General features: G+C 31.3%; 1 protein-coding gene across 5 annotated transcripts in view; it reads right to left on the reverse strand.

The window, feature by feature from the left end:
* Window positions 1-7,969: 7,969 nt before the first annotated feature.
* Window positions 7,970-13,503, reverse strand: part of LOC110996381 (anillin) — a 45,040-nt gene continuing 39,506 nt past the window's right edge. For all 5 annotated transcript variants that reach the window (XM_022264017.2, XM_022264019.2, XM_022264018.2 and 2 more), the window contains exons 15-21: window positions 13,090-13,180; window positions 12,617-12,763; window positions 11,494-11,636; window positions 11,055-11,135; window positions 10,626-10,793; window positions 10,113-10,313; window positions 7,970-9,288 (exon numbers count right to left, since the gene is read on the reverse strand). In XM_022264017.2, the coding sequence (XP_022119709.2) occupies window positions 9,004-9,288; window positions 10,113-10,313; window positions 10,626-10,793; window positions 11,055-11,135; window positions 11,494-11,636; window positions 12,617-12,763; window positions 13,090-13,180 (1,116 nt within the window). In that variant the 3' untranslated portion in view covers window positions 7,970-9,003. The remainder of the gene's footprint in view (window positions 9,289-10,112; window positions 10,314-10,625; window positions 10,794-11,054; window positions 11,136-11,493; window positions 11,637-12,616; window positions 12,764-13,089; window positions 13,181-13,503) is intronic.

Consider the following 13,503-nt stretch of genomic DNA (forward strand, 5'->3'; position numbering starts at 1 on the left):
TGTACATGTTATATAAGAATAGTTTAAAGTAGACTTGACATTTAGAAAAAAAGAGTTTATTTTATTTATTTATTTAATTAGTTGTTTTTTTTAATTATAATTTTAGTTTTTTATTTAAAGTTAAAACTGTTGTTTTGAAGGTTAGTTTATATCCGTTAGAGTATCGTGCTACAAAACTAAAATTAATTAAAATTTACTTTATTAGTAGACGGCGTCCAGCCAGCACGCCGACTGAGTTTATTGTAAATACGATAGGACCAATTTATACAAAATTTTATCACAAACTGTACAACCGCTTACAATTGCAATTAAAACATATATAATGTCTATCTCTTCTCAGTACAGTCTATATTACGTCCATCTCCTACCGTTTTAACTAAAGTACTAATTTTTAAATTTGAATTCTAGGTTAATAATTATATGTAACAGTTCCAATTGAAAATATAAAATCCTGTAATAAAAGTTATGCATTTCCTTTTTTGTTTTTGTTAGAAATATAAATAAAGTACTCAAAAATCGTCCAATTTTGTAAAAATACGGTGGGTAAAAAGCAAACAATCCTTTGCGAATGAGCATATTTATTATTTTTACCATACAAGAAAAGTAAAATAGAATATCCATAATATAAACTCCTTGCAACTTTATTAAAAAAGAAAAAAACTTATTGTTTGTGGGTCGGCAACGAACTCAGGTGTAGGATAGAAGCGCATACCATAAGGATTTCGTGTGCCAACTCCAATCGGGGTGTTCACCAAGTTTAGTTCGTAGTTGGCGTCGCTGGCATCCATCTGTCTTTCTTGCTCTTGTTGTTAAGATACACTGAAACAGCGGCCACGCCGGTTTGCTTATCTTCAGAGCGTATATCCTTCGTCTAAATTCGTTGACATCGGTTTTAAAGAATTTATCAAAAGTTACCAAACACTGATGCGACATTTTGACTTCATAATACTAGAAGTACCTACACTATAGTTACAAAAACATACTTATATAACGAAACATTACGATATCAATCTTTTATATATTTTATCCATGATCTTTATTATATATCAATGTCGATTTCAGCTATCTATATGACTATATCTGTAGCGATGTTTTAGCCAACGAAATTGATTTTAATGAGGATTTATCAATAAATCTTTTATATTTAGAATTCACAAAAGAATATTACTTAATTTATAAAATAATAATAATTAACATCGGGCAAACTGGCCTTTAACTCATGTTCACACACTGCCAGATGTGTGACAGTCCCAGTGCCAGATGGGTCGCAAGTGTGTTGCCGGCCTTTTAGGAATAGGGACGCTATTACGATCTATGACATTCATAGCGTAAAGATGAAATTTCTTAATCAGCTGTGTTGTGATTGTGTATGTAGTATGTGGATTGTGCAGGATGCAGGTGGTCAGCGTTATGGATATTCTAAATACTTCTTTTAAGCATATTGCACGATAGCTTAAACAATTACTTAAGAAGTCATATGGAACGTGATATAATGGTTGCAGCTCCTTACAAACGTTGTGTAAAACAAAAAACTTGAGTGGCGGAGAGTTTATTGCCAGTTCTTCTCTTCCGTTCTACGCCCTTGGTTTGAGAACTGGCATGTAAAATTTATAGCATTTAATATATTTATGATGTTCATAAGTGTACAATTTGTTACTTATATGAATAAATGATTTTTGATTTTGAGTTAATTATTAAAAAGTGGTTTTGTGTTCGGGTTGCGCGGTCCAAGAGTTTTTTGCATGGTTGGTTGATGTGACGTTGACGGGACGTGTCAACGTATATGATATGCATTTCGTTATACTTAGCGGCAATCTTACCCATAAATTCTCTCTGTCTAGAAAGACGTGCGACTATAATAGCTAAAACCAAAGACTATTTCTATGTAAAACTTTAATATAACATGTTCGTATTACGTAGTCAATGTAATTGAGTTTTGCGATAAGTATGTTAAATAAATGAAAAGCAATTTGAGTTTTCGAAACAAATATTATTGTTTTTTTTTCAAGGTTTGTTTTTACAATTTACTAAATGATAAGATAATATTATTATATAAAAGAAATGTGATTGTGGGATATATATTTGTGATAACATTATTGAATTTAAATAGTTAGTTCACGACACGTAAAATTGATAACCCTGATCAATTTAGTTAAATTTGGAAGAACAAGCAATTTTCTGCCTATTATTTAAGACTTCTAGATTAAATTCTGGTCTGTAGAGCAGTTACTTAGTTATATATATATAGTTACTTATGTAGTTAGGTGCGTGTATATATTTTTTATTTGTAAATTCACAAGACTTAGAAAGAAGCCATGAAGTGTACCTTTGTATTTGAATAACATTTCACGGTTTCTTAAACTAACGTAATGAAAAGATCCTTTATTTTGGTTATATGACCACCACGATTTAGATAAAATACATTACAAATAGTTTTGATACGTAGTATAGTTACCGAAACTAATGTTATATTAAGCATTCGATAGGTAATAAAGATAATATATTTTGTTATTTTATCATAAATCGTACTATGTGCTGGGTCAGACTTACGTAATATTTATACTTGTATGTATTTCAAAAGAACAAGGGATTAGAGGCTAGTGTTAAAAATACCGCCACAAATGAGATTATTTCTCCCACACTGCGCTTTTCATATCTTAGTTCAATACATTCAAAGGGTCACACCTGTTCCCTCACACCTATTGTGGATAGCTGAACAATTTATGGTTTATGAATTGAATAAAAATAACTCAACTCTGGTAAAGAAATATATTTTTCTCGTAATAAGGCGTGTTACATATCTAGTAAACCGCTTTGGAAAAAACACATTGAATTCAAACATCTTTCGATTTAATTTTTATCTAGCCTACTTGTGTAGTTATTACGATATAATATAAACTTTGTTAGATTTGGGTTTTAAAAATATGTTCTTTATCTGATTACCTATTTAAGTACTTACACTGTTTTTTTATAGAACTTTATTAAGTAGATTAAGTATCAACATATAGGAAAGAGCGTTCCTCCCTAACACAGGTTCTAGAACTTAAAAGGGATGTACTAACATCTAGATTTAAGACTATTTACTTAATAAAGCAAATTTTTGTTTGTTAAACAAAATAAACCAACGATCGCCTACCGTAAATGCAACAAGATGCTAGGCTTTAAATGTGGTCAAAAACCTTAATTAACATTATACATTTAGCTATTCAAAGGGGGAACGCTGCCAGTGTCTTCGGAACCTTGCCTAAAGGGACTCCTTTTAATAATATATTTTAGTTATTACATTTACTAATTCTTTGTCCGAGGTAGCTGCCAGCTCTTCGGTCTCCAGTGATGTCGACTAAACTTTTTGATATTTCCCTAAAAAGCCTTATTGCGCCTTGCGCTAGGACCCCACGGACCAAGGGTCTCGACACCGAATGGGAAATATATATGTACATGTTAGACATACATACCTTGGTGCCGGTTTTTAAACAATATCAAGCCCAAATTTTTTTCCCTAGAACATCGTATATCTCTCATCGTTAAGGCAGCGAAACATTTGAAACGTTTTTCACTGACTTTCTTTGCAAATCCTAAAAGACTACCACTAAAGGTCATTTCAGTTTTCGGATTTATTTTTTTAAATAGTTTCAGTTTCACTAGAATTTATTTATTTACACTTCGTTAAATTTATGTAAAAGCAAATAACATAATCCATAAAAATAGTAAGGGATACAACGGGAGGCCTAACCGCTAACAAGCGATCTCTTTCAGGCAACCCTAGTAAGAATAATCCTAAAAAAAGAAACATGATGAGTAAAGTGCAAGAAATGCATAACAACATCTTATTAAAAAAATATAAAATCACCAATCTAAATCAATACAAAAAATTTCATAAAGCAAACTAAAAAGCGGATTTTTCCTGTATATTTACTAAAATATAATCTTTTTCGTAAATTTTTTATTTTTATTTGATGATTTTTCTTTTTAAATTTCCAGGAGTATACTCAAGACATTTATATGTAGTATCAAGTTGATTTAATAAATGCATAATTATCATAAAGGCCCCAATATGTACTTGATAGCGACTAAAATGTATTAATCGTGTTACCTAAAAAATACAATTTTCGCTACGTTTAAAACCTCCTTTTGAAAATCGGTTAAGATCCGTTTCACACTATAAATATTCTCATTGTCCTGTAAGATGCGCAGAACGTTCTAAGAAGGATATAAAAGGGGAAAGGACATTTATTCAAAACAGTTTAATACGAAAAATACAAGTGATACAATGAATACGTACAGGTATTATTATTAACGTTATTAATTGTTGAAGTATTATTTAAAAAAAACTTAATTACTAGTTGTAATTGCGTGTTTACTACATTATTTACTAGATGGATTATTTATATATCGTAAAGAATTACTAAATATAATCGCAAACAGCGAGTGACTATATGTGATAAATTGACGAGTTTTTTTTATTTTCTCAATGCGTGATGTCTTAATTATTTTGTAACTAAATTTGGTTGTGTACTATTAGTTATGTTGTGTGATTTGTTATGTCTATGTCTATGTATGTCTAAAGCATAACAAATCAGTTGTTTTTTTATCCTTATAACAAAATACACATGATTTTTTTAAATGAAAATACCACCGCCTCAAAAATGCACTAAAAAGTATTTAACAAAAATACTTCTTATTTGTATTATCCGAAAAATTTAAAATGTATTAGTAGAATAGAGTATTATTTTAGACAAACTTTTGTAAGTTAAAATTATTTGTCACCTCGCTTATTCTAAACGGTCATGGATCATGGCTATGCCTCTTTATATTAAAAAATATATATTTTAACCTCCTATTTTGTGTTTTATAAGTCCGTGAATAATATGGCTAATTTTGTCTAGTGTAGATCATAAATCTGTTCTTTTCAGACCCTTCTGGAACTGTTTAAATGCAATCACTGAAATATTTCTGTCTTGCAGTTTGCGTCTAACAATTTTTTTAGCAGATGCTGGGTCCACTCAAGACTTCGTTTATATGTTTCCAGTTTCTCCCTCTATTTTCAATATTTTATTAAATTTTTTGAATACAATTGTTCATATAATTTCGAATGGTAATTACTGATTGTTTTATGCGCAGTTTACATTCGCTCGAACGGTGAAGGAAAGCATTGTGAGGAAACCGGCTTGCCTTGCAGCGAAAAAGTCTCCAATAAGAAATGTGTCGATAACTACAAAGAATAAAACTACCACTGCGATTTTGTTTCAATATACACTGTTTATACTAGTTTAACGAACATGCCTATAAAATAAAATAAATCTTTACCCATAGGATTGTCTATTGGACGCATAGGTTTATAAAATAAAATTTGTTGTTTGTAATAATTATGTTCCAGAATCCTTACGTTGGTGATGTTATTCACATTGATGATGGTGGTGACATCACAGGTGACGTTCAGTCGAGATTGGACTGGAGGCAAGCGCTCAGACACACACGTTGATTGTGGGCAGTTCACAAAATTGTGCAAACGGTTCATTGTAAGTAACATTAAGGGTCTGTTTCACAATGTCCGGATAAGTGCCAAATAAGCTATTTATTACTTATTTGTAGGATAAACAGTATTTTTACGTTTCACGACTGTCAGATAGCGCTATTTGTCATGAAATGCCAAGTATCTTATTCGGAACTTTTATCTTTCGAATAATTTATGTGTTGCATAGCTATTTGGCACTTAATCCATACATTGTGAAACAGGCCCTTAGATTCAAATTATGAACGTCAATAAAAAAATACATAAATGTTTCCGCTTCTATAACGTCAATTAGGTTTGTTAATTAGGTTCACACATGCATGACGATTTTTTATAAGGAATTAAACTAATACTTGTTATATAGCTAATCAAAAATCTAATCAGAAAGTAATTTATTCATCTAGATACAATTTGTACACTTATGCATGTCAATTTACGCCATCTATCTTACAGCGGCATTAGTGCCTGCACATTGTTATGATGTATGTATTCTTGAACTGTGTAATTTTATATTAAGGTTTAAACTTTTGTAGCGGAAGTTTGGTTACATGGTCTGGAATTTAGTTATATATATGTATACAATTCCCCATACATGAGTGAGTTTTATGAAGTCTGAAAGCATGAAAAGCGAATCTATTTCTACTTTTTGTTTTTGAATTGTGACAGTCACTGAGCTTTGAAAATATATTTATGTTTATGTATAAACGTACATAATATTTGAATACATTTCAATTCTCTTTTACTGAGGCTAGCGTTTATATATAGTTTATATAAAATTCATAGCGGACGATAGTAATATATACGATACACTTTTAGGCCTTTTAAGACTTGGTACACTTTTCTTGAAGCAGCCAAAGTCGAATTGGTTCGGAAATACGAGCATGCATGGTGAATGTCATGAAAGTGGATTAGGCAAGAGAGGTATGTCAGGACTGTAGAAAGTGGAGACCCGTGGTGTCTGGTTACCACTTCAGGATGCGTAATGTTATAAAGATTTTGTTTTTTTTTATAGAACGGGGGGCAAACGGGCAGGAGGCTCATCTTGTGTTAAGTGATACCGCCGCCCATGGACACTCAATGCCAGAGCGCTCGCGAGTGCGTTGCCGGCCTTTTAAGATTTGGTACGCTCTTTTCTTGAAGAACCATAAGTCGAATTGGTTCAGAAATACTTCAGCGGGCAGCTGGGTCCACAGTGGTGTTGCGCGGCAAAAACTGCCTTGAAAAATGCTCAGTTGTGAAATAGCGGAAATATAAAATGAAATTATACATTTTCTATGCTATTTCTATCTTGTAATTGTGTTCATTTTATAATTATTTCAGCACGATCTAAGACAAGTTATGTCATCGGAGAAGTTTGGTAAACATCGAAAGATGGAAGACGACTTTGCTGTTTCCTATGATGACGATAAATAGTTTATATACGCCAACTTAAAACTTTCCAACTGAAATAAATATAGGACAAAATTGTAATCTCTTTAAGTACTCGCTTGCAATATTACAATAAAAATCCTAACTGTATATATATGAAACGAAAAACAGTACAAGGATAGAATTAATTACTCAGTTTTTGTTCCACTGTTTGGTTAGGAAACATTTGTACGTCCCCGTTAATTATTTTGTATGACAATTGGTAGTACCGTCGTGGAAAATCGTATCAGAAAAAAAAATTATGTCAAGATAGAATACGGTAATAGTACTTCCAATTGTTCAAAATGTTTTTTTATTTGGAATCATGGAAACGAGCTGTTTTATATGAAAGATGTACATTTATACTCTGATTTTCAATTCCGTAGAATTCTGACAGCTATCATTTTTTGACATGTCAGAGATGGCAAACCGGCGGGGTAGATTTTTCAATTTCAATACGAGCCTCCACATCTGAGTCTATGCATACATTTTATTTTAGAGTACATTAAAAGTGGTTTAACGTGAGTGATAATTACGTCCATTTTCATCAAAGAAAAAAACGCCCAATAAAGATAACATTTTATTTTTTGAAAAGGTTTACTAAACCTGGAATTAAGAGGCAGTGATGCCAGCTAAAGAATTAAATAAATAGTATAGTTAGTAGGAGTGAAAAATCAGAGTATAGTTATTTATTTGAATAAATAATAACTGTCATAAGTCTCACTGACTTATATTTAATCATCATATTATTATTTACTGTTAATTTATTGCTTAATCTTCAAATGGCCATAAATGGGTACTGTGTATCTGTGACATAGTTAAAACTGATTCACAGATTATAGTATATATCGAAAAGTATTTAATGCTTGTAAAACTGATATGTTATCTGTGTAGATCGACTATTTAATCAACGCATGAATATATCAATTATATTAGAAATATCGTAGTGTGTATAATAAATAATTACTAACAAAAAATTGTTTTATTGAAATAAACAAACAAATGGAATAATACACTTTTATTGTTAATTGATTTTATATACATCTAGGCATTGCATAATCATTATTAAATCTGATACATAGTTATGTTATATGTTTCATTTAAAAAACAAATTATATATAAAGCAAATGTTTGTAATTAATTTAAAACTATTGAATAAGGACAATGTATTTTGTACAAAATCATTGCAAAATAATAATAAAAACAATTTTATTTTGAATACTTGCATTGCTCCATGGCGTATTTGACTGAAATTTCAAAATAAGTTCCAAGTAGAGATTATGAAGGATTTTAAGTGTCAATAATAAAATAGAATTATATTTTTAATAAAAATTAATTTATCAGCATAAAACAATTCGTATGAAATATTTAAACTGAATTATTTGTTAGTATGTTTTTTATTTATCTAGTTGCATACAAAACAAATTAATAATTATGATATCTTGCATGAAATTGTTAAAAAATAATACTATAAAGAAAAATAGAAAAGTAATACCGAGTTTATTTCTACCTTTCTTAATTATACACAAAACTAATTAATACATAGAAATCATTTATTCGAGTTTCAGATAAAATATCGTTGTTTCATGACTTACAATACAGAAAAGAAATACATGCATAATAGAAATTGAATTATTAATACAAATAAAATAACACAGTATTAAAGATTGGTTTATCCAAAAGTACTTTAGCTTTGTTATATCCAATTCAATTTTGAATGTCATAATTATGACGTAAAGATTCAGAAGTGCACAGCAATTGTCAATTCCACGAATACTTTGATTTTTAATAAGGCTATTTTTATTCTAGGTTTTAATAATTATTCTATATCCTACATTGCATTATCGTATCGCAAATCCCTTAAACAAATCATCCTAATTAGTACTAAAGATGTTTAATTGGGTTGGTATCCTAGACTAATACAAATTAGTTTCCAAATATCGTATTGAAATAATTAAAAATTGTATATATGTCATTATATAGTAAAATGTTAACATTAAAAAAAATCTTTAAATAATTCTCGGTTATATCGACAAATTCATTTGGAACAACTATCTTTAGCTGACATTTCCTTTAAACACGAATTACTCGTCTTCTTCGATGCAGCACCTGACATACTCCAAGGCGCTGTTCAGCATCTCCAACCACAAATCTCTATCTTTCGGTGTGTCCGCGGCCAACAGATGTCGCCTCCTCACAACCCCATCAGAACCCTTGAAGTACACGAGGGATCCCGTGTCGGGCACTATGAGACCGGCAGGCACCGATGTCTCCAGCAGGATAGTGTTAGGTCTGGCGCAGAGGTCCCTGGGGGCCCTTGTGACCCGCTCTGATATGACGGTTGTGAGGTCTATATCACCGATTGGCATCTGGCATGAAAGAGGCATGTTATTAATCATCTCGACTCCACCTATTTGGTGAGCGTATGGCGGTAGTGTACTCTCATTTGAGGGTATACTTGGAGAGTATTAGGGGTTAGAATAAACTGTGTTTTATGTTATTTTAATTAATTTTGTATTGTATATATTATAGTCTATTTTATTGTGAGTTTAGCCATGTCTGTAATAAATAATGCAGGGTTGGGTTAGCGGATCCAGCATGTAACTGAGGTTGTAGATTCGAGCCCCAGATGTGCACCAATGGACTTATGGGGTAGATAAATTTACCACCATTTTTAAATAAATAACTTAAATTTAATTTAACGTTTTGATACAATTCACTTGTAATATAAAGAACAAAATCGAGCGAGTGCCGATAAAATGATATCGATGTAAGTGTCGATTAAAATACAGTAAATGTCTATACTATAGACTTTCTATGTGCGTATTAACAATCGCTCGTACGAAGGAAAACATCGTGATGAAATTCAAAAAAAATGTTTGTCAGGCATTGGAGTCTGATCACCTACTTGCCTATTAAATTGAAAGAAAGAAAGAAAGAACTTTATTAGACACAAAATACATTAATGTTTCTATAAAGTAGAGTGCACTGGTCCCCACACTAGGATTCCCTGTGTTGTGGGTAGCCAGTCTCTTCCTTTTACATCTAAACGTTATTTAATTAATTAATTTTACTTAACAAATTTATACCTATACTAATTGACAACAGATAAAGAAATCTGAGGCTCAGACCTAAAATGTTTGCACAAACAAATCTTATAGTGAAGTCAATTTATCCTCATCGTATCACTTACTTTCTTCTGAACATCATCAGGGTATTTCCAGTAGGAGAGCATCGGTGGTTGCAAACGGAACCAGCGTCTGTGCCACGCTCCTAAACCACTGACGTCATCGAAGGCGGTCAGAAAGGCCGCATGAGGGGGCGGGGCCGAAACGCGTACGCGCGCACGTATATCTACGTGTATGTTGCCTTCTAGCGGACTACCACTTGGAACCTATTAAGAAAATATAAGGAAGTTATTTACGTTAATATTTTCATACAAATTTATTTAAAAAACGTTGGTTTTTTAAATAAATTTGTATGAGAGTTGTCACGCCTGTTATAAAATATTTTTTTCATTATTATTATATTTGAGTGCATAAGATGAAGAAAAACATTCGCTGCGACTGATAAAGTTAAATGGCAACATTAAGACTTTAATTCTAATATTGGCCAATGGACTTGCATCCTGATTAAATAAAAAAAAAGATTATACATATATTTATTCATTTAAATAAATTTTATTGAAATTTTAAAGTAAATGAACCTTGTTAAGGGTAAAACTCTTCCTATTGGCTTGCTGCAATGCGAATATACAATATCCGTGAAGCTGAAATTGTGGTGTCCGCACACTGTGGGGTCCCGCCGGACTTTGTACTCTGGGCGCTTTCAATTCTGACACTTTTGACTTCGGTGTTAGGAGTTTTGAGTTGCCCTGAAAACATCAAATATTATTTATTTATACAAAAAAACACGTATATAAACTAATAAGTATATAGTTTTCTCACAACCTAACAACCTGAACAACCGAACCGACCGATTTTACCGAATTAAAATTTAATCTCCAAATACTCATAAACATTATTTACCTAGAAATGCATGGATACACTCTAAAACTAATGACTGATTAAAGTTAACATATACTATGTTTAAATTACAATAAAAACAAAACGGCCAAAATTTTTAAATTACTCACCTTTTTATTTGAAATATGATATTTGACGTCATGTGGCAAAAGTTCTTTTGAGGCTTGCAGTAAATAGACTTCGACAGTTACCTGAAAAAAAAAAATATTTTTTTAATGCAATTACTAATTCTTCAAACTATCTACATTATGATACACTATGTTAACTATAAATTTAAATGTATTTATATGAAAACTAATATTTAAATTGTGCATTAATCTATTGATTAAAAGAAAAACGAGGAATGTTCGAATTTAATTTTGTGAAAACTATAACGTTCTTTTTCTTCAGACATTAAACTTTTTTAATATAGACCTCCTTAATTCTCTAGAACTGTGCAAAACTTAAAAAATACTAAAATATTACAACTATTTTAAATATTATTAAAATTAATCGATTAAGACTATCTCACTCTATCATTTACTACACAATAAACAGAGACAGCAATACCTTAAAATCACTCGCCAATCCGTCCATACTTATTTCATCAGGGAAGTTCAGTGGTGCGTTGGGTTTAGTCAGTTGCATACTACTTGCCAATACTCTGTCTCGGCATTTGAGAAGACACACTGCATGATGTCCCACAGCGCCATCTATTAATTTAAAAATATAATTAGAATTATTAAATACTAGCTGACCTGGCAAACATTGTTTTGCCATGTATATCTAGTCCATTGAAAAGTTACATTAATTGAGTCCTCTAAAAAACGCAAGGTTAGGCTTAAAAAATGTAACAATTCAATGGACTAATCATTTATAATAAAAAAATTCGGATTGATCGTAGAGGGTTGAAAATTTAGGGTTTTATGTATTTTTTAATGCTGTTGACACAGTTGATAAAAAAATAAAAATTTATCTAAAAATAAAAATAAAAATTTAGGGGTGGACCGGACCACCTTTAACATTTAGGAGGATGAAAAATAGATGTTGGCCGATTCTCAGACATACCCAATAAGCACACAAAATTTCATGAGAATCGGTCAAGCCGTTTCGGAGGAGTTTAACCACAAACACCGTGACTCGAGAATTTTATATATAAGATAATTCGTCTATCGAATTATTCGTCGCCATTTTGAACGTACGTACGTACACTATACGAATGAGACCTTAATCGTCTCGATTTATAATATATCTTCAAATATAGTAAATTGAGACGATCATCATATATTAGAGTATGTATTAGCCATTGTTGTTGACATGTTAGATGAGTATAATTTACATTATGTATTGTAATGTAATGTAATGTAATGGTGAATGTGGTAAATCACAGAACAGATTTTATTTTATTTTTACTTATGTAACTTAAATGAATTTGTGGTTGATGACATTTTCTTTTGAATTATTGTATGTAAAGGGAGGATAAAACTTGCTTAGTTTCTTGCCCGTTCTTCTCAGAACGTAGTTTTGCTCTTTCGCGAATTTTGTAAACGTTTTTGACATTCATAAGCATGCCTTAAGTCGCATCTAAACTGAATAAATAAATTTTGATTTGATTATATAATTAGGCCCGTAATATTTAGGTCTGATAGTTTTATGAAAGGGCGATCCAGTGTTCGGCCATCATCATACTCACCAGCATGCAGCTGCCTGATGTAATCCCTGCGAAGTGGCACACGAATGTTCTGAATGTGGAGTGAGGCCATCCCAGCTGTTGCTGCAGGCCCGGCGCCTTCCACCTGCAACCTCTGCATTTCATGGAGACAGGCTTGACGGCGGTGTGCTGGAATATTTACAATTTATGTGAGCACGTCTCTAAATTAAATAATAATAATAATAAAAATTAAACGAATTAATAATATTTTATTAATAAGTTTTTGTAAATTTAGAAGTTAAAAAGTCCTCCTCTAGCCATAGACAAAAGAACCGGGAGAGGAATTTATGAGACTGTCATTGATGTTTTTTTAATCATACAAAGGAAATTCTATGAGGATAGATAAACTATGTTAATGTTTTATTACATTATTTTATTTAACATATAAGGTTCTATTATTAATGTTTAAACAATCTATACAAACACGCCTAAAATAACTTAATAATTAAACATACTTGCTAATAACAGTAGTCTCTCTCCTTCAGCTTGTTCCGTTGAACCACTGAATTCTATCGTAGCGGCACATAAATTTAATGCTTGACTTGCCTGAAATTTTTAATAATAATAATAATAAACAAGATAAAACTAAGAAAACCTGACGAATTCTTTATTAGTTAGTAAAGTTTTTTGGTTCTGGTAACAGTCTAACCTCAATTATCTCACTTATTCGTTTATTAAATTTATTGTTGGAAGAGCTTTTTATGAAAACGTATATTCCCATAATACCTTTACAGTATTAAAATATCCACTAATGAAAGCTTTCATTCTCACAACACTAACCAGACATGAAGTAAAAAAAGCATTATTTTTTGTACAAAGTAAATATATATCAAGAGTCTGTCGTACGTCAAAAACATATTGGGTTTTAC

Source organism: Pieris rapae, chromosome 5 (assembly GCF_905147795.1).
Source record: "Pieris rapae chromosome 5, ilPieRapa1.1, whole genome shotgun sequence".
Classification (NCBI taxonomy): Eukaryota; Metazoa; Arthropoda; class Insecta; order Lepidoptera; family Pieridae; genus Pieris; species Pieris rapae.